Source organism: Scyliorhinus torazame, chromosome 21 (assembly GCF_047496885.1).
Source record: "Scyliorhinus torazame isolate Kashiwa2021f chromosome 21, sScyTor2.1, whole genome shotgun sequence".
In the NCBI taxonomy this organism is placed as follows: Eukaryota; Metazoa; Chordata; class Chondrichthyes; order Carcharhiniformes; family Scyliorhinidae; genus Scyliorhinus; species Scyliorhinus torazame.
Genome location: NC_092727.1, coordinates 43,462,813 through 43,483,264, shown reverse-complemented (window position 1 = coordinate 43,483,264; position 20,452 = coordinate 43,462,813). Strand labels below are relative to the sequence as shown.

Genomic DNA, 20,452 nt, shown 5'->3' with positions numbered 1-20,452 from the left:
GCGCCACCGTTGAATGGCACTGCCCTCGCGGGGGGCTGCTGTTGGTGATGTCCTGGACCTACCCGCCGGTGGGTGCTGCCGGCTGGGAGGGCCGCCCCCTGCGGGGTCCGGCACCCATCCGCACGGCCAGGAGGCTTGCATTCAGCCAGCGCCCGGGGTCGGTGCTCATCAGCCTGGTCGCTGTAATGGCATCCATGGCTTTGGCACCGCCCTGCCATGGTGGGCCGTTCCCAGCCGGCGGGGCTGTCCTCCCCACACCCCCCCCCCGAACCTGGAGGGCCTCGCTCCTTTGTCCCCCAGCCACGGCCGTGCCCATCCCGCCTAGGTCCCCCTCCATGCCGACCCCTACCTCCTGCTGTCGCTCTGTCAACCAGCATGACTGGCTGACGATTTTTAAAACCACATGAGAACCTGAGGTCACGCTGTCGGGACTTCAGCCCATCTGGCCCGCAGTATCGCCAGGAGCCTAGAGAATCGCTCAGCAGACCACTTCAGGCGATTCTCCAGGCTGAGCGGTGCCTTTCACGACCATGCCGTTTTCGCTTGTTCGGAGAATTGCGAAACTGGCGTCTGACCGTGTCGCGCGACTTTCCGTTGTGAATGCCGATTCTCCGAACCGGTGCGGCCTCTGAGAATCCCGCCCAAGGTGTATCGGATAGTGTCGGGGCTCTGTGCAACCTAATGCAGCATTAAAGAATATCAGGCGGGCAATAATGAGCACAATGCTGGGTTCAAACTGCATTTTAACATTCCGTTCCATACTATAGAAGATAAAGTGTGAGCTATAATGGTTTGGCACTTGTAGAGTTAACATGGTGGGGGGACTCAGTACAGAACCACCCAAAGAGTGATATAAGAGAACATGTGACCTGCATCTAAGGGTTAATCTTGTGTTGGTGTGCACAGATAAACATGGGGAAAGATCCTCACTTGAGCTCTTTGTTGTATAAATATTCTTGTAGTCAACAAAAACATACTGTTAAACTACATGGATGAGTGACCATAATATGATAGAATTTTTCATCAACATGGAGACTGAAATAGTTGATTTTGAGACTAAGGTCCTGAATCTTAAAAGAAATTATGATGATATGAGGCATGAGTTGATTTTGATCGATTGGGGAACGTTGGCAATGGCAAATATTCAAGGAACGTATGGGGGAAACTGCAACAATTGTTTATTCCTGTCTGGCACAAAAGTAAAATAGGAAGGTGGCCAATCCATGGCTTACAAGGGAAATTAGAGATAGTATTAGATCCAAGGAAGAAGCATACAAATTGGCTAATAACAACAGGTCTGAGGATTGGGATTAGTTTAAAATTCAGCAAAGAAGGACCAAGGGTTTGATTAAGAAGGGGAAACGTTTCTACGGGTACAGGAGGAGAAAAAGATTGGTGAAGACAAATGTAGGTTCCTTACAGTCAGAAACATGGGAACGTATAACAGGATACAAAGAAATGACTGAGCAACTAATCACACATTTTTGTTGTGTCTTCACAGATGAGGACACAATTCAGATATCAGAAATGTTGGGGAACACAGGATTTAGTGAGAGGGAGGAATTGAAGGAGATCACTATTAGCAGAGAAATGGTGTTCAAGAAATTGATGGAATTGAAGGCTGATAAATCCCCCGGGCCTGATATTCTATATCCCAGGGTACTTAAGGAAGTGGCTCTAGAAATAGTGGATGCATTGGTGGTCATCTTCCAGGATTCTATAGACTCTGGAAAAGTTCCTGCAGATTGGAGGGTAGCTAATGTAATTCCACTATTTAAAAAAGGGAGGTAGAGAGAAAACAGGAAATTATAGACCAGTTGATGTCGGTCATGGGGAAAATTCTAGAATCCATTATCAAAGATTTTATAGCAGAACACTGAGAAAATAGTGGCAGGATCGGACAGAGTCAGCATGTATTTATAAAGGGGAAATCATGCTTGAGAAATCTACTGGAATTCTTCGAGGTTGAGGGGGAGCAGTGGATGTGGTACATTTTGGACTTTCAGAAGACTTTTGACAAAATCCCGCATGAGAATTAAAATTTGTAAAATTTAAGCGTATGGGATTAGGGCTAGTGTATTGAGATGGATAGAAAACTGGTTGACACAGGAAACAAAGAGTAGGAATTAATGGCCTTTTTCAAATTGGCAGGCAGTGACTAGTGGTATACCGCAGGGATCAGTGCTAGGACCTCAGCTCTTCACAATGTATTTTAATGATTTGGATGAGGGAGCAACATATAATATCTCCAAATTTGCAGTGACACCAAATTGGGTGCAAGGGTGAGCTGTGAGTAGGATGCAGAGATCCTTCAGTGTAATTTGAACACGTTGAATGAGTGGGCAAAATGAATTGGCAGATGCAGTATGATTTGGAGAAATGTGAGGTTATCCACTTTGGTAGCAAAAACAAAAAGGCAGACTATTATCTGAATAAGCATAAATTAGGAGAGGGGAATGTGCACTGAGACCTGGGTGTCCTCGTACACCAGTCACTGAAGGTAAGCTTGCCGGTACAGCAACGAGAAAGAAGGCAAATGGTATGTTGGCCTTCATAGAGAGAGGATTTGAGTACAGGAGTAGGGATGTCTTGCTGCAATTATACAGGGCCCTGGTGAGGCCACACCTGAAATATTGTATACAGTTTTGGTTTCCTTATCTGAGGAAACATGTTTTTGCTCTCGAGGAAGTGCAGCCAAGGTTTACCAGACTGATTCCTGGCATGGCGGGACTGACTTATGAGAAGAGATTTAATTGGTTAGGATTGTACTCGCTAGAGTTCGGAAGAATGAGGGGAGATCTCCTAGAAACCTATAAAAGTCTAACAGGACTGGACAAGGTAGATGTAGGAAGGATGTTCCCAATGGTAGATGAGTCGGTCACAGTCTGACGATACAGGTAGACCATTCAGGACAGAGATGAGGAGACATTTCTTCACCCAGAGAGTGGTCAGCCTGTGGAATTTGTTACCAAAGGAAGTAGTTGAGGCCAAAACATTGTATGTTTTCAAGAACCGGTTAAATATAGAACTTGGGGCGAAGGGGATCAAAGGATATTAGAGTAAAAGTGGGATTAGGCTATTGATTTGGATGATCAGCCATGATCATAATAAATGGCGGAGCATGCTCGAAGGGCCGAATGGCCTCCTCCTGCTCCAATTTACTATGTTTCTATGAAGACCCACTGAATGGTATCCAACACCCGACAATGTGTGTGTGAGTGATGGGGGTTTGGTGGGTTGGGGGAGGAGAGAATGGGTTGTTGGTGTGGAAAGAAAAAGGCAATGGAATTAACAAAAGGAAGGAAACATGATTTTGGTGAAGGATTTGCAGATTGCCTAACTGAGAAAAGCAAGAATCATCAATAATGAGAATTTATACAATTTACAGCAAAATAATTGAGTAATCCAATGAACAAGAGTGACACATGGCAGTGGGCTGAAATAAGATATAGGAGCAGAATTAGGCCATTTGGCCCATTGAGTCTGCTCCGCCATTCTATCATGGCTGATCTCATCCTGGCCTTACTTCCACAGTCCTGCCTGTTCTCCTGTCCCCCAGCCGCGTGTTTCTCGGCAGCGCACCTTTCGCTGGTGGTGGGATTCTCACTTCCAGCTCCTTGTCAATGGGATTTCCCATTGAAGCCACCCCTATGCTGCCGGGAAACACACACAGGCAGGGTTGCACTGCCAAAAGGAAAACAGAATGGCAATGGCCAGAGAATTCCAGCCAGTGGGATTCTATACGAATAATTGTGAAATGATGCATTTGGTGATAAATAACATGAAGTTTAATCTAAATCATACTATTTTGAACAGGTTGTAACAGTGGAGGAGCCCAGTTGGGGGCATACTTGCAGACCTTTCAAAGTGGCTACACTGGTTAAAGAGGGTCTGGTATTCTCCGTTTGTAAATAGGGGCATTGATTGCAAAGACGAGGGATTCATGCTAACTCTTGATAAGTCTCTGGCTCGGACTTATACTTTAGGAAGATAACAAGGCCATTGAGAGAATGCTGAAGAAATTTAGTATAATGATACAAGGAATGAAAAATTTCAGTGAAGTGATAAGACAAGAGCAACTGTGGCCATTCTCTGAGCAGAGTTTAAGGGGTGATTTGCTCGAAGCATTCAAAATTACAAGAAATTTTGTTAGGGCAAGTTGGGAGAATTTTTTTTCCATCGGCATGTGGGTCTGCAACTAGAGATGACATAAAATAATTGGCAACAAAAAAAAACTGGAGGGGAAATAAGAAGAAATTTCTTTACCTGGAGGTCTGCGTGGGTTTCCTCCAAGTGCTCCGGTTTCCTCCCACAGTCCAAAGATGTGCAGGTTAGGAGGATTGGCCATGCTAAATTGCCCTTAGTGTCCAAAAAGGTGGGGTTACTGGGTTATGGGTGTGGGCTTAAGTAGGGTGCTATTTCCAAGGGCCGTTGCAGACTCGATGGGCCGAATGGCCTTCTTCTGCACTGTAAATCCTCTGATTCTATGAAGATCTGGAACATTTCACCTGAAAAGTTGATGGAATCGGATTTCATAGGAACTTAAAAAAGACAATTGGAAATGTAGTTGGAAATAGCCAATTTGCAAGGTTCTGGGGAAAAAAATTGGGCAGCAGGATTAAATTAGACAGCTATGAAGGCACAAGTGCTGTAAAATACTATGATTCCATTCCATGAAGAGAGAAGAAAATAATGGCATAATTTAAGGCAATAAACATACATAAATTGCACTGGATCTTTAGACTGTGCATCAGAGAGACACCAAAGCAAAAGTGAAACACACATATTTGGGTTTGGCACCATTTTCCCAAATTCAAATTGGAACTAAGGTACGACAAGGACGTTAAAAAAATTCTTTCATGCATTTGTTGCCCATCCTTAATGGCCCGTTCTTGAACTGAGTGCTTACGCCAGACCAGGTAAGAAAGGCATTAGTGAACTAGATTTTTTTTTAAATGGATGATTTATATTTTAGAATTTACAGCTGGGCCACTCACTATTAGATTTAAAGGCAGAGGTTACAAAGAAAGGACGTGTGTTTATTTTCATTATGCAGGAGCAAAATGAAATACTGACAGAACACAGGAGAAAACACAAATCAAGTTGCAATTAGGAGGAAAAGTGATTTGCAAACAACTTATAATCACAATGACTATTTTCACTTATGCACTGGAGGATTGTAGTGGCTAAAATCTTAAACATCAGCCTGCCGAAGTAGGTTGCACTCTCACCTTTAGTCAACAGATTAAATTCAAATCCTATTCCAGGACTTGAAAACATAAATTAGGCTGGGAGAATTCCACATTATTGCTGCTGTGATGCTGTAGATTAGATACTAAATTGAAATGCTGGGGCGTCATTCTCCGACCCCCCGCCGGGTCGGAGAATGGCCGTTGGCCGCTGTGAATCCCGCCCCCGCCGAAGTCTCCGCTCCCGGAGATTGGGCGGGGGCGGGAATCCGGCCGCGCCGGTTGGCGGGACCCCCCGCTGGATTCTCCGGCCCGGATGGGCCGAAGTCCCGCCCAGGAATTGCCTGTCCCGCCGACGTAAATCAAACCTGGTATTTACCGGCGGGACCAGGCGGCGTGGGCGGGTTCTGGGGTCCTGGGGGGGGGCACGGGGCGATCTGACCCCGGGGGGTGCCCCCACAGTGGCCTGGCCCGCGATCGGGGCCCACCGATCCGCAGGTGGGCCTGTGCCGTGGGGGCACTCTTTCCCTTCCGCCTCCGCTACGGCCTCCACCATGGCGGAGGCGGAAGAGACTCTCCCCACTGCGCATGCGCGGGAAACTGACAGCGGCCGCTGACGCTCCCGCGCATGCGCTGGGAAACTGACAGCGGCGGCTGACGCTCCCGCGCATGCGCCGCATTTCCGCGCCAGCTGGCGGGGAAACAAACGCCATTTCCGCCAGCTGGCGGGGCGGAAATCCCTCCGGCCTAGCCCCTCAATGTTGGGGCTAGGCCGCCAAAGATGCGGAGCCTTCCGCACCTTTGGGCCGGCGCGATGCCCGTCTGATTGGCGCCGGCTTTGACGCCAGTCGGCGGACATCCCGCCGTTGGGGGAGAATTTCGCCCCAGGTTTCTTGTTCAGGTGCATATTGAGATTTCTATGGCATGATTTGGCGAAGCGAAGGTGTTTCAGCAATATTTTGGCATTCTCCCCTCATACCACAAGTAGGCAATTCCTTATTGATTGATTGATATTTATTGTCACATGTACAGAAGTACAGTGAAAAGTATTTTTCTGCTGCCAAGGGAATGGACACAGTACGTACATAGTAGACAAAATAATAATCGACAGAGTACATTGACAAATGGTACATCAACAAATTATGATTGGTTACAGTGCGGAACAAGGGCCAAACAAGAGCAGCATAGGGCGTCATGAACAGGGAACAGATCAGTCCAAGGTAGAGTCGTTGAGCAGTCCAGTAGCTGTGGGAAAGAAGCTGTTCCTGTGTCTGGATGTGCGAGTCTTCAGACTTCTGCATCTTCTGCCTGATGGAAAGGTCTGGAAGAGAGCAAAGCCTGGGTGTGACTGTTGTCTGCCTTCTTGAGGCAGCGGGAGGTGTAGACAGAATCAATGGGAGGGTGGCATGCATGTGTGATGCATTGGGCTGAGTTCACACACTCTGCAGTTTCTTGCGAGCAGTTCCCATACCAAGCTGTGATGCAGCCGGATAGGATGCTCTCTATGGCACATCTGTAGAAGTTTGTGAGAGTCAATGCAGACATGCCGAATTTCTTTAGCTTCCATCGGGAGTAGAGACGTTGTTGGGCTTTCTTGACTGTTGCATCAACATGAGCGGACCAGGACAGACTGTTGGTGATGGTGACCCCTAGGAACTTAAAGCTAACAGGAACTTAGTGCCTGATACGTCTCTCAGAAATATGTGAATCCACATTTTTCTTGATTTTCTTGAAGTTACGTTTTGAACAACTGCTAAATAGTTCATTTAAACTCAAAGACAAACTATAATGAATTATTGTTCAGGCAACACAATTGCATTGATCTCTGCTTTGCACTGTGGGATGCGAATAACTATACATTTTTTTTGCAGGAGATACGAACAAAAATACCTGATGTTGAACCTAAACCTCCTGAAACGATTGATACAGTATTTCAAGAAAAAGACATACCTGTAGCAGTGAGTACCCTAAGTTTCAACCCATTTTTAAATCGTAAAAGAAGGCAACTGCATTTTCGTTCACTTCCAGATTTTAGAGGCTGAACAAAAATCTCTTATGTTTTGCAGACCCATGAGCTCGCTTAATGAAATCCAAAATGTTTTATTTCAGTTTATGGTTCTGGAGGGCTCTGCCCCATAGTTTAGGACTTAAAAGAGTAGGAAAGAGCAATGAAGTGGGAGAGATTGAGTGACACGAAATGTGGATTTTAAAAGAATGAAGACTGAGGGTAATGGTTTCTCCAGTTCAAGGTCCTGGAATAAAAATGTGGCAGGATGAAGAATGAGTCCTGATTTCATCACAAGGAGCATACAGGGTGGAATAGCGTAATCAATGGAGGAAGAAAAAGGAGTGGTCGCAAGAGCAGACTGTAATGGTAACGACATAAGAAAGAGATTAAAAGCTTAGAAACTGGGGATAATTGTAACATTTTTTAGTGATCATGGGATTTGAACCCACGTCTCCAGTATATCAGCTTGGGCATCTGGATCTCTATGCCAGTGACATTACCATTACCATAGAACCATAGAATTCCTACAGTGCAGAAGGAGGCCATACGGCCCATCAAGTGTGCCCTCTGAAAGAGCACCCTACCTAGGCCCACTCCTGCACACTGAACCCTGTAATCCCACCTAACCTGCTCATCTTTGGACACTAAGGGACAAATTAGCATTGCCAATCCACATAGCCTGCACATATTTGGACTGAGAGTAAACCGGAGCACCCGGAGGAAAGTCATGCAGATTTAATAATAATATAATAATAATCGTTTATTGTCACAAGTAGGCTTCAATGAAGTTACTGTGAAAAGCCCCTAGTCGCCACATTCCGGCACCTGTTCGGGGAGGCTGGTACAGGAATTGAACCCGCGCTGCTGGCATTGTTCTGCATTACAAGCCAGCTGTTTAGCCCACTGTGCTAAACCAGCCCCTATTTGGGAAGAAAATGCAAACTCGACAGTCACCCAAGTCCCTGGCTCTGAGGCAGCAGTTCTGAGGCAGCGGTTCTAACCACTGTGCCACTGTGAGCCACCCATCATCTCCCCTTACGGATAGATGACCTTTCACTGTGATATCTTCTGCAGTTTACACATGGAAGGTATTTAAAAGAAAATTAAAAATCAATTTTGTTAATTTACCAATTTGTGAATTGGGTTTGGCAAGAGGATTTACTGGCACATTGTTGAGGTTATTACTATGGTTGCACACAAATGAGCAACATTTCTCTCTTCACCAATGCTGCCTCACCTGGGTACTTCCAACGCTTCCTGTTCCTGTTTCAGATTTCCAACTACCGCGGTATTTTGATTTCGGACACTCATTGCTTTGTCTACAACGAAGAAGCCCATTTCTATCTCACAGACATAGATGGACATTGATGTCTAAAACACAAAGAAACCAATTGCTGTCTAGCACACACACAAACCCATTGTTCTGTCTGTCTCACAACAAAGTCTCTCGTGTTTGAGACACTGAGGAACCCATTCCATAGCCTGAAATACAGCATAATCTCAACTTTTGTGAAAATCCATTGCTCTGTTTTAACAGTCTTTTTTTGATTTCACAAAGAAATGTGTAAGGTTTTAGTTTGCCTGCACTTCATCTCACCATGTAGGAATGTGCTAGCACTGCTGCCTCAAGGCGCTGAGGCCCAGGGTTCGATCCCGGCCCCAGGTCACTGTCCGTGTGGAGTATGTACATTCTCCCCGTGCCTGCATGGGTCTCACACGACCACAACCCAAAGATGTGCAGGGTAGGTGGATTGGCCACGCTAAATTGCCCCTTAATTGGGAAAAAAACTAATTGGGCCCTCTAAATTAATTTTTTTTAATGCGGAATGTGCCGCATTTAGTTTATTCTAGAGAGTTTGGGTGCATGAAGTTTAACCAGCTTAAACCAGGATAGTATCAAATTACCAGTTGTCTCCAGTAGAACAAATTTAACAATTATGGTCGCAAAAACAAAATAATCGACAATTTCTTTTTGTCAAAGCTTTGACAAAGAGTCATCCAGACTCTTAACGTTAGCTCCCTTCTCTCCCCAGATGCTGTCAGACCTGCCGAGATTGTCCAGCATTTTCTGTTTTTGTTTCAGATTACAGCATCTGCGGGCAGCACAGTAGCATGGTGGTTAGCACAATTGCTTCACAGCTCCAGGGTCCCAGGTTCGATTCCCTGCTGGGTCACTGTCTGTGCGGAGTCTGCACGCTCTCCCCGTGTCTGCGTGGGTTTCCTCCGGGTGCTCTGGTTTCCTCCCACAGTCCAAAGTTGTGCAGGTTAGGTGGATTGGCCAAGCTAAATTGCCCTTCGTGTACAAAATTGCCCTTTGTATTGGGTGGGGTTACTGGGTTACGGGGGTAGGGTGGAGGTGTGGACTTGGGTAGGGTGCTCTTTCCAAGAGCCGGTGCAGACTCGATGGGCCGAATGGCCTCCTTCTGCACTGTAAATTCTATGTAATTCTATGTAATTTGCTTTTATGAACAATTATAGATTTAGCCTGCAAATTCCTCTATTACTGATGTTCTCTTGAAATGATGTGCTGAATTTTCCGTGCCGTGGCCTGTTTCGCACGGGGTGGGGGGTCATGTAAAATGGTGTGGGTTGCCCATCCCACCACTCACCCCCATTACATGGGTGGGCTGAAATAGGCAGACTTCCCGCCATATTAAAAAGATCATTTAAGGGTCAAGTAGGCTTGTTACCAAGCCTATTGACCCTAATAATACGCTGCCTATGTCATCATACATTTGCAACACCCCCCCCCCCCCCTCCCTATTTGATCCACAAACCTCCCTGCACATTATTTGCCTTGGGCTCCTCTCTTCAGCTGTAGTCCCGTCAGCTGCCACTGATACCTACCTGGAATGATGAGGTTGCTAGCCAGTCCAATTGGCAAGCAGCTCCAGCGGGTGGGGTTTAAGATGCCCTCATTATGCTGCCTTTATTGCTGTGGGGCTGCTCGGTGTGGTGTCGGTAGATTTCACATCATCATGGTTTGCACGGAAACTGGTGGGGGATGGGGTGGTGCCATCCTCCCTTCGCTATTATTCAACCTGGCAGAGTTTATATTTTGAGCTGTGATTTTCTACTGTTGAGTTTTCAGCCCAATAAATTTGAAGTCAAGACTAGGGCCCTGGAGTCACAACTGATTTTGCAACAGCAACAATTTATAATTCCTACTTCAAAGAATATAAGACCAGTATAGTTATTAGGGTGGTCAATTTAAACTGCCCGGACGTTCCTGCTTACTACCTGTCTGTGAATAGAGAGGTGTATTTTTTATTCTGATTTGCACCTTTGTAAATGGTGCTGGATTTTCCCTTCCCCAAACTTTAAATTTGAAGTGTTCCAATCCTCTGTTAATAACGTGCATAGCAAACGCGAGGTAAGATGAAATAAAAAGCATCAGTTTATTTTTATGCACATACAAGGGACAGGAGTTTTGCAACATCCACCCCTTTTGCACTTCCACAATAAGTGGGGGATAAGGAAAAAATGAAGAGGGTTCAGGACATGAGCACATTAAAATATAAGTAATAATCTTTATTATTGTCACAAGTTGGCTTACATTAACACTGCAATGAAGTTAAGGTGGAAATCCCCGAGTCACCACACCCTGGCATCTGTTCGGGTACAATGAAGGAGAATTCAGAATGTCCAATTCACCTAACAAACACGTCTTACGGGACTTGTGGGAGGAAACCGGAGCACCCGGAGGAAACCCACGCAGACACAGGGAGAACGTGCAGATTCCGCACAGACAGTGACCCAAGCAGGAATCGAACCTGGAACCCTGGCGCTGTGAAGCAACAGTGCTAACCACTGTGCCACCATTAGAGTGTTACGTGTGTCCAGAATCAGAAGAGAATTGGGAATGTTTGTTTTAGAGGGGAAGGTTGACTGATTGAAGGGTGATCCATCATTTCAGAGAGAGACTTCCACACCAGGAGAAGGCACATAGAGTCTGGAGGCATGAATTCCACGATGACAGCAGTTGCCAGGTTTGATGAGGGCAAGAATTCTTTCTGGTGGGCAGCACAGGATGTTTCTCAGAGTTCTGTACACACTGGAATTTATTTCCATTGGGTAATATTGCAGTGCAGTTCGGAGAAGGTCATGTGACACACTTCCTGCCATCACTCTTTGATGTTGGATAAAGGAGGTATGCTCCCATTGCTGGAATCTTGAGCTGTTTAATTGGAGTTAGGATCCCTTTTGTTCTTGAAGACATTGGTTTTGAGTTGATAACCAAGACTCCCTTTTTGAAAGCTTTGTGTTGGAGTAGTTAATTCTTAGGCCATTAGCCACCATTATAGGAGATTAGGATCTGTGAAGGCTTGCCTTTGTTTGAACTTGCCTGGAGCCCATCACCTGCAGGGTCATCGTGTCCGCTCAATTGAAATGTTAATACTAGGCCAGGAGTGTTACATTCCAGATGTACGGTGGAATAGTGGTTAGCACTCCTGCCTCACAGCGCCAGGGCCCCGGGTTCAATTCCGGCCTTGGGTGACTGTGTGAAGTTTGCATGTTCTCCCCGTGCCTACTTGGGTTTCTCCTGGGTGCTCTGGTTTCCTCCCACAGCCCAAAAATGTACAGATTCGGTGGGTTGGCCATGATAAATTGCCCCTCAGTGTCCAAAGGTTAGGTGGGGTTACGGGGATAGGGCAGGGGAGTGGGCCTGGGTTAGGTTTCGGAGGGTCAGTGCAGACTCGATGGGCCGAATGGCCTCCTGCATAGGGATTCTGTTTGAAATGTGGTACTTTTGTTAATTTTGAAACTGCTGCAATGAATCATGTGACCAGCTGGAGACGTATTGTCAGCTCAGCAATTTTCTGTTTTGAAAAGCATAAACAAATGACTGTATAAACGTAGCCCAGCTGACTAATATATATATATTGTTTCATGTCTAGACATTAACACATTAATAATCATTCACTTTTTTTTTTGCAGTCCAAGCTAGAGGGTCTGGGTGCACAAAGGAAGTGCATAAAGGTGCCGAAGGATTTCTCATTCATGTCCAAAGAGACTATTTCTATGATACTCGAGGTAAATACCAAGGTTGAGAGCAAGAATGAAAAAAGCAACTGCGGTGGTAAAACATCTTATTCTTTCAGCAAGAATGAAAGTAATGGTAGATGTGACCTTTAAGAATGAATGTAATGGTAGATCTAACTTTTAACAATGGTCAAATATTTATTGGTTTGATTTGTGGAACCAGCATATTAAATGCATTTTGCATAAGCCACAAACCAGATGGATTGAATGTGGTATAAATTCTGTGACAGATTCTCCATCTTCTATCATAACTTTAGTGGAAGATGTGCAGAAACCCTATGGAAATGGGAAAACGTCAACAGAAATTCTAGGCAGACATCTGCAATTGTAACTTGCTTTATCTTTGAAACTACTTTCTGCATGCATTTGCCTGACTGAGGATATATCTCAGTCAGTTTCCTGAGTCTCCTTTCTTCCTTCTGGGGTACAGCTCCATAGATGCACTCAAGTTCCTTACCCCATTACTTTTGTGAGTAATAAAAATCAGCTGTCCATTCAACTACAGCAGCATCGCAGCTGAGCCCGATCCTGCCTTTTCCTGAACTTTACTTCCAGAAGTGCAACAAAAGCCTGCTAGTTTTTGGTGCTTTGCAAGTCAGTGGAATTAAGATCAAGGATAAGATCCTGTCTATGATCCCGCCTGAGACCAGATAACTCAGCACACATCAGAGATGATACCTGACTGTCCTGATCTTTATGGCACAAAGAATATAAGAAATAGGAGCAGGCATATATGATATTGTAGCCATCTGGAATGGCCACTTACAAAGGATCCCGGGAAATATGTCCACCTGCAAAGAACCATGGGAAATATGGTCAACCCAGGACTCAGACGCTCAGAGCTTATGTATATTGGCAACTCGGATAACTAGACGCTATCGAAACCCCCAGATACTTTGCATTCTAATGGCCCATTTCCCCAGAACAAAAGACCTGTACTCAGGCAACAGATACAGAAACAGACTCATCGGCTCAGGGAACCCAAAAGGCCAACGTCAATGACCGCTCAGGACATGCCCTGCCATCAAGGCACCCGCCCCTTTATTGGCCAAAATCGAAGGCAGTAATCGAAGCCTGCTGAATTATTGGGTCCAAAGCTAAGGACCACCCAAAAGAGTGCGAAACGCCAGAAGGATAAAGAGAGACACTGCCATGTGTTCAGTCTCTCTTGGCCCAGGCGCTCGGTCTCTCTTGGCCCCGACCTACGCCTAAAACCAAGTGTAGCATCACAACCAGAAGACAAATTCAAGACCAACGATCGCTACCAGACGGATGAGCCCAGCAGAAACAAAGTCACTTCTCCAGACCCAGCCACGCAAGATCCGAACAAAGGCCTTGTTCCTCTGCATAAAGCCAGGTACCTGAAGTTAAGTACAGGTTGTTGTAGTGTTAGGTGTAATTTAGCTTGTAGTGTTTTATGTTGCATGTCGAAGTAATTGTGTGTAAATAAACTATCCTTGAAATTGAACTAATTAACTGGTTGTTTGGTCTTTGATCGATATCCGGTGTAACCTTGTGGTGGTACCATTTGATACCTGGCGACTCTGAAAAGCAATATCATCATTAATAACTGTCATATCAGTATCCAGTTAAAAAGAGCAACATTATTGGCGTCTCTGGTGCGAATTGGCAACATTATTGGCGACATCTGATGGGACTCGACCTAGAAGTTATTTTGTCACTCCGAGAGAACCCACAAAACTTTGCATTAGAAACCCAATTGAGAAAAGTGAAAGAAACCACAAGTGTAAAGCCCGTATCGATCAAATCTCCAAGATGCGGAAGTGTATATTAACTTGCATGTGTACCAACAGGGATATAAGGTAAACTCATTAGATTTTGTTGCGTAAAACTCTCGGGAGTATTGTGAACCAGAAAATAGCCTAGACCATACCCGCTGTTCGAATCATCACCTTATTCCCCCTGTCCCAAATTAACGGTAGGAAAAGAGATAATAGAAGCAATGGCAGTAATTGAACAAAGACAGAGTACAGTAGATCACACCAAATATAGGCAACAAATAGCAAAGTTGCAGCCACTGCTTTCAGTGCAAAACGGCTTCAGAGATACCTTTGGACCGAATTTAGATCAGGAGAATGGCCCCAGTTGGCAAGAACTAAATGAAACCGCTCATAGATATGTGGAGGATACAGAAAATCAGAATAGAGCCCCCCAGACCCCGAAAAGGAAAGCACCCGCACCACCAACTGCACAGGCAGCACACACCCCTGTGGTAAACCACTGTTACACCTGTATTAGGTGATGTAAGGTAGGACCTGTACTACAGGTTCGCCGGTAGCCCCTGCCTGCTGGCTCCGCCCAGTAGGAGGAGTATAAATATGCGTGTCCTCTATTCAGCAGCCATTTCGGCAGCTGCTGTGTGAGGCCACACATCTTATTGCAATAAAGCCACAGTTGTATCCAACCTGCGTCTTTGTACAATTGATCGTGCATGAACCCCCATGAATCCAGTCACCACACAGTGCACGTCACAGGATCGCGAGGAGCCCAATTCCTTTACACCACCTCACTAACCTTCACCCAATTGAAAGATGCCTGCGCCAAAATTGAACCATTTGAACCCACAGCAGTCCCGCATAATTTATTTGGGAGAGTACGACAGCAAACAGTTATTTATGGTCTGGACGAACCAGAGGAAGTTAAGCTTATAGTCATGAGCCTTGACCCGTCCGTTAGCTCAGCTTTACCAGAACCCCAGAATGTAAGAGGAGGAAGCCTCCAGGAGATGAAGGCAGCTATTTTAGACACGATTGGATACAACAGAGGAGATCCCGTAGAAGACTGCATATGCAGGTCGCCTTTGGATTCATTTTAAAGCGGTATTTGGGGAATTAAACCGCACAAACTTAGATAACGACAACACAACTAAATGGACTCGTACTTTAGACTCCCACGTCACAGAAGACGGTCAAAAGGCTTGTGTAAATTACGACCCCGCAGATGCCACACATAATGAAGTTTGGCTTTCAAAAAGACTCTCCAGAGCCTGGGAACAATCACTACATAGAAAGGCAGAAGCAAATATGCACCCAGTTAGAACTAACCAGGGACCCGCATGGATAAACCAGGGTAGAGGAGAAGTCCAATATCCTGGGGAACCATACCCAAGGGAGCAATACACCAGAGAGTCTGCTCCACCTTACCTGCCCCGGGGGTCATGTTACAACTGTGGGCAATCAGGACACTTCGTCCGAGATTGCAGGAGACCCCCACCACCAGCTAGACTAGCCCCCAGATATGAAAGAGAACACCAGCTACAAGGTCCCAGCTGCCCCATGCAAACTGTGAGCGCTTACCCACCACTTCTCATGGCAGGGACACCTCAGCAATGCCACTTCATTTTTGTTTCTCTCCTCCTTCCTCTCTTCTTTGGTCACACTACACCGACTCCATATGCTAGTTACACCCCAGGCCAAATGTGATTGCGGCTAACAAACATATAAAACTGGCCGCCCCGAAATTCGGCTGGTTAAGATAAGCCTCAACCTCCCATGGTTGCGATTTAAGAAAGAGTGGTCGAAGAAATTGTCCGCCCACTCGCCGCATCGACCACAAGCTGCGGGATTCTTTGCACTGAAACAGAATTTTTTTTCCGGATGTCTTGTCTCTAAAATGGTTATTTCAAAAAAACAAAAAAATGAGGGAGTCACACGTGGTGACGATTCTAATTGGTAATTGAAGTTGAAGAGAGAAAGACGAACAAAATAAGATGTTAACCAATGATAATAACAGATATTATGCTTGCACCCTCAGGAATATACGAAGAACAAAAAGACAAGACGAAGACAGGACTGATGACCTCCATTGTGATCATCGCTGGACTCCTACAACTGCGCGTGTTGACAGCCTTTGTACCCCACACCACACCAGCCCCGGACATGATCATACAATGAGACCCCTAGCCCGGACACCACACCTCACATGAAAATAAACATGATACCCCCACATGGTGCGAAAACATTGTAAAATGGTATTCCCTTTCCTACAGTAGAAGCCTTTTTGGTAATAGCAATACTCTGCAGTGTCGTTCAGACACTTAGACTCCGCAAATGGCGAAGGAGAGCCTCCCGCTCCCCGATATACGCACTCTGAGCCCCTTTCCTTGGAATCCAACAAACCACACAAACTTTTTAAGCCTTTTTCACTGACAAAATAAAAAGATTATACTTCTTCTATGACTGTAATAGATTAAGTAGAGATGGGATACTGCTGTTTATTTCTTTAAAATTTTTGTATTTTACGTAAGTTCCTTTTTGATATTTGCCAGCAGCATGAGAGTAGCTTAGGTAATGATAGTTAGAGCTTCCCTTGTGTAAATAAGTTAAATGTGTAATGATTAAATGTTTTATAGTGGCCCCTTAGAGTTTATGAATTTATGATGTGTTGATTAAAATTAGGTAAATGCTCCAAGAACATAGGATAGAGTAGTGTAGAACCTGTCCTTGACCAAGGGTAACCGGCATACCAAGGATGGATGAGGATTAACAGTGTGATCCACCACGCTTCGCGTTCAGGATCAAAAGGACGGGATTGGCAACAATATATTCCCTTGAGCTGCTCCGTAGTTCAATATGTAAATAATATTTATTGTCCCAAGTTGGCTTACATTAACACTGCAATGAAGTTACTGTGAAAAGCCCCTAGTTGCCACATTTCGGCACCTGTTCGGGTACACAGAGGGAGAATTCAGAATTCTCAGCTGGTACGGGAATTGAACCCGTGCTGCTGGCCTTGTTCTGCATCACAAACCAGCTGTCTAGCCCACTGAGCTAAACCAGCCTCTGTTAATCATGGCTGATCACCATCCTTCATTTTCCTGCTCATCCCCATACCTCTTGATTCCCTGATAGGCAGAAAATCTGTCTGTCTCAACCTTAAATATGTTTAATGATGGCACATGCAAAACTTTCTGGGGGTAGAGAATTCCAAAGATTCATAACCCTTTGAGTAGAGAAATTTCGGCTCTAAGTGATGAGTCTCATCCTGAAACTGTGTCCCCATGTTCCACATTCTCCAACCAATGGAAACAATCTCTCAATGTCTACCCTATCAAACCCCTTCAGAATCCTGTATGTTTCAATGAGATATTCTCTCACTCTTCTAAACTTCAGAGAATATAGACACAATTTACTCAACCTCTCATCAGAGGACAATCCTCACATCCCAGGAACCAATCTAGTCAACCTTTGCTGTGCTGCTTCCAATGCGAGTACATTATTATTATCATTCCTTAAATATGCAGATCAGAACTACACAAACTACCTCAGTATTGGTCCCACCAAAGCCCTGTGCAATTGCAGCAAGACTTTCTAATTACTTCTTGTGCTTGCACATTAACTTTGTGTTTCTTGTAGTGGTACTCTTGACCCTCATTGAAGATCAACATTTACAAGTTTCATTGGTGGATTTTCCATTGGTGGGATTCTCTGTTGCGCCGGCAGCGCACCCATGCCCGGGGATTTCCTGACGCATGGGGCTGCCCACAATGGGAAACCCCTTTGGCCAGCTGCCACGACACCTGCAAGGATCCCACCCCCTGTCTCTTTAAAAAAAGATATTCAACTTTCCTATTATGACCAAAGTGAATAACTTCACATCTCCCCACATAATGCTCCATCTGCCACCTTTCATCTACTTACTTAACCTACCTACATCTCTTTGCAGCCTCTTTGTACCCTCCTACAGCTTACAGTCCCACCTAGCTGATGTATCATCAGCAAACCTAGTTACATTACTCTCAAGCTCTTTGTCTATGTCATTAATATAGATGTAGCTGACGCTCCAGCACTGATCCTTGCGATACTCCACTTGCCATAGTCTGACAACTTGGAAAATGCCCTTTATCCTGCCTCTCAGCTATATGTCCATTATGCAATCCTCTATCCATGCTAATCCATGAGTCCCAAATGCATGAGCCCCTATCTTGCTTTTAATGTTTTGTGTGGCACCTTATCAAATGCCTTTTGGAAATCCAAATATACAAGATTTATTGTTCCCTTTTATCTATCCTACTAGGGCTGAGAGTCTCAGAGGAATGTGGATTCCACGTGGGGGGTTGTGTTTGAAGTAGGGGGAGGGGGGAAATAAGTAAGTCAGGGTGGAAGAGCTGCTGCTGGCCAGGCCTCCTAGTTGGTAAATCAAGAGGTGATGAGGTTGCCCCGTGTGCCATGCCAGATCCGGCTCCACGACTGGATCTTCCTAGAAACCATCTTCATCCTCCTCGTCGGATGAGGCCTGCTGTTCTTCCTCCTCCTCCATCATGTCGCCCTGCAGCTGTGCGATGTTCTGAAGGGGGCATCACGCCACCACGATGTCTGAGATCCTCTGGGGATTATGTTGGAACACCCCATCAGAGAATTCCACACATCAGAAAAAGCATCTTGAGCACCCCAATGCACTCCTCGATGACGCACCTTGTTGCAGAGTGAGGGTCATTATAGGATCATAGAATCCCTACAGTGTAAGCGAGGCCATTTGGTCCATGAGTCTGCACCAGCCCTCCGAAAGAGCACCCCACCTGGGCCTCTCCCCCATCCTACCCCCATAACTCCACCTAACCTGCGTTTCCTTGTTATAATGGTTCTGGGGCTTCTGCACAGATGTCATTAGCCATGACCTCAGTGGGTAAGCCTTGTCACCCAATAATGAACTTCTCACCAGAGGGAGCTCCTCGTCAATGCCGGGAACTGACGGGTGCACAGATGTATGCACGCTGCCTGTATATTGGGTACAGATGTGCATGGTGTGCAGCTGGTAGTCGTACACCAATTGCACATTCATGGAGTGGAAGCCTTTCCTATTGATACAAGGCCCCTTGTTGAACCAGTGCTCGGAGGGCGACATGCCTGCTAGTGATCGCCACCTGCACTTGGGGCAAGCCAGCGGTAGCAGCAAATCCTGTTATCTGGGCACCTTGTTGGGCCTGGTCCAGGTCGAAGGTGACGTAGTCCATTGCCCGGGAATATAAGGTAAGGTAAAGTTGCCATAGTCCAAGATGGCTATAGGCTGCTTTCCTCTTTGAGGCGGAGAGCTGACTGGTGGTGAATTAACCTGAGGATCACCACACCTCAGGCGAGGGGCAAGGTTGAGAAGGTGGGGCCTTCATGAATAACCTCAGCCAATACGGGCATTGAAACCGTGCTGCTGGCCTGGTTCTACATCACAAACAAGCTATCTAGCCCACTGAGCTAAACCAGCCCTGGGGCACATAGAGCATCCGTGACAGTATGAATGCACCTGTGTGCGCACGTTTGCGAGATTCCATAGAGGTCCCGACTCGAGCCTTGGAACGATCCAGAGGCATAGAAGTTCAGCGACCACCACCTTGATGGCCACTGGGAGCAGGTGTCCTCCTCTATACACCTGCTAGATGCACCGCCATCTGGCAGTGGTGGTGCATGGTCTCCTTCGTAAGCCAGAGTCAGTGGTGGCACATGCAGTCTGGCAGCTCCTTGAAGGACAAGCATCGCTGGTATACACGTGGCCTGATGCGGCACCTCCTTCACTCCTCCTCCTCAGCCTAGTGGATGGCCTGCACTTGAACCTCACTGGTTAGCCCCTGTTCTACTGGGACTTGCTTCTCTTTTGCAGGGCTCTCACTGAGCTGGCCCTGATCATAGAATTTACAGTGCAGAAGGAGGCCATTCGGCCCATCGAGTCTGCACCGGCTCTTGGAAAGAGCACCCTACCCAAGGTCAACACCACCACCCTATCCCCATAACCCAGTAACCCCACCCAACACTAAGGGCAATTTTGGACACTAAGGGCAATTTATTATGGCCAATCCACCTAACCTGCACATCTTTGGACTGTGGGAGGAAACCGGAGCACCCGGAGGAAACTCACGCACACACGGGGAGGATGTGGAGACTCCGCACAGACAGTGACCCAAGCCGGAATCGAACCTGGGACCCTGGAGCTGTGAAGCAATTGTGCTATCCACAAGGCTACCGTGCTGCCCCAAATGATGCTCTAGTCTCCATACATTCGCAACGGCTGCAGCAGCTAGGTAGATAGAGAGCATAGCTGGCTGTAGTCCGTAATCCATGGGAGGGATGATGCGGCTCGCCCTGGCCTGCAGCGGGATTCTCCGTCCTGGCAGCTGGTCAATAGGGTTCCCATTGTCGGGAAATCCGCTGTCATGAGTGCACTGCCGGTGAAAAGGAGGATCCCGCTGGCGAAGAATCCAGGT

General features: G+C 46.2%; 1 protein-coding gene across 2 annotated transcripts in view; it reads left to right on the top strand.

The window, feature by feature from the left end:
* Nucleotides 1-20,452, top strand: part of LOC140398258 (uncharacterized) — a 94,678-nt gene that overhangs the window by 26,610 nt on the left and 47,616 nt on the right. For both annotated transcript variants that reach the window (XR_011937448.1, XM_072486712.1), the window contains exons 3-4: nt 7,061-7,147; nt 12,136-12,231. Coding sequence is in view for 1 of the 2 variants with exons in the window: in XM_072486712.1 (XP_072342813.1) it covers nt 7,061-7,147; nt 12,136-12,231 (183 nt within the window). In the remaining variant the exon portion in view is untranslated. The remainder of the gene's footprint in view (nt 1-7,060; nt 7,148-12,135; nt 12,232-20,452) is intronic.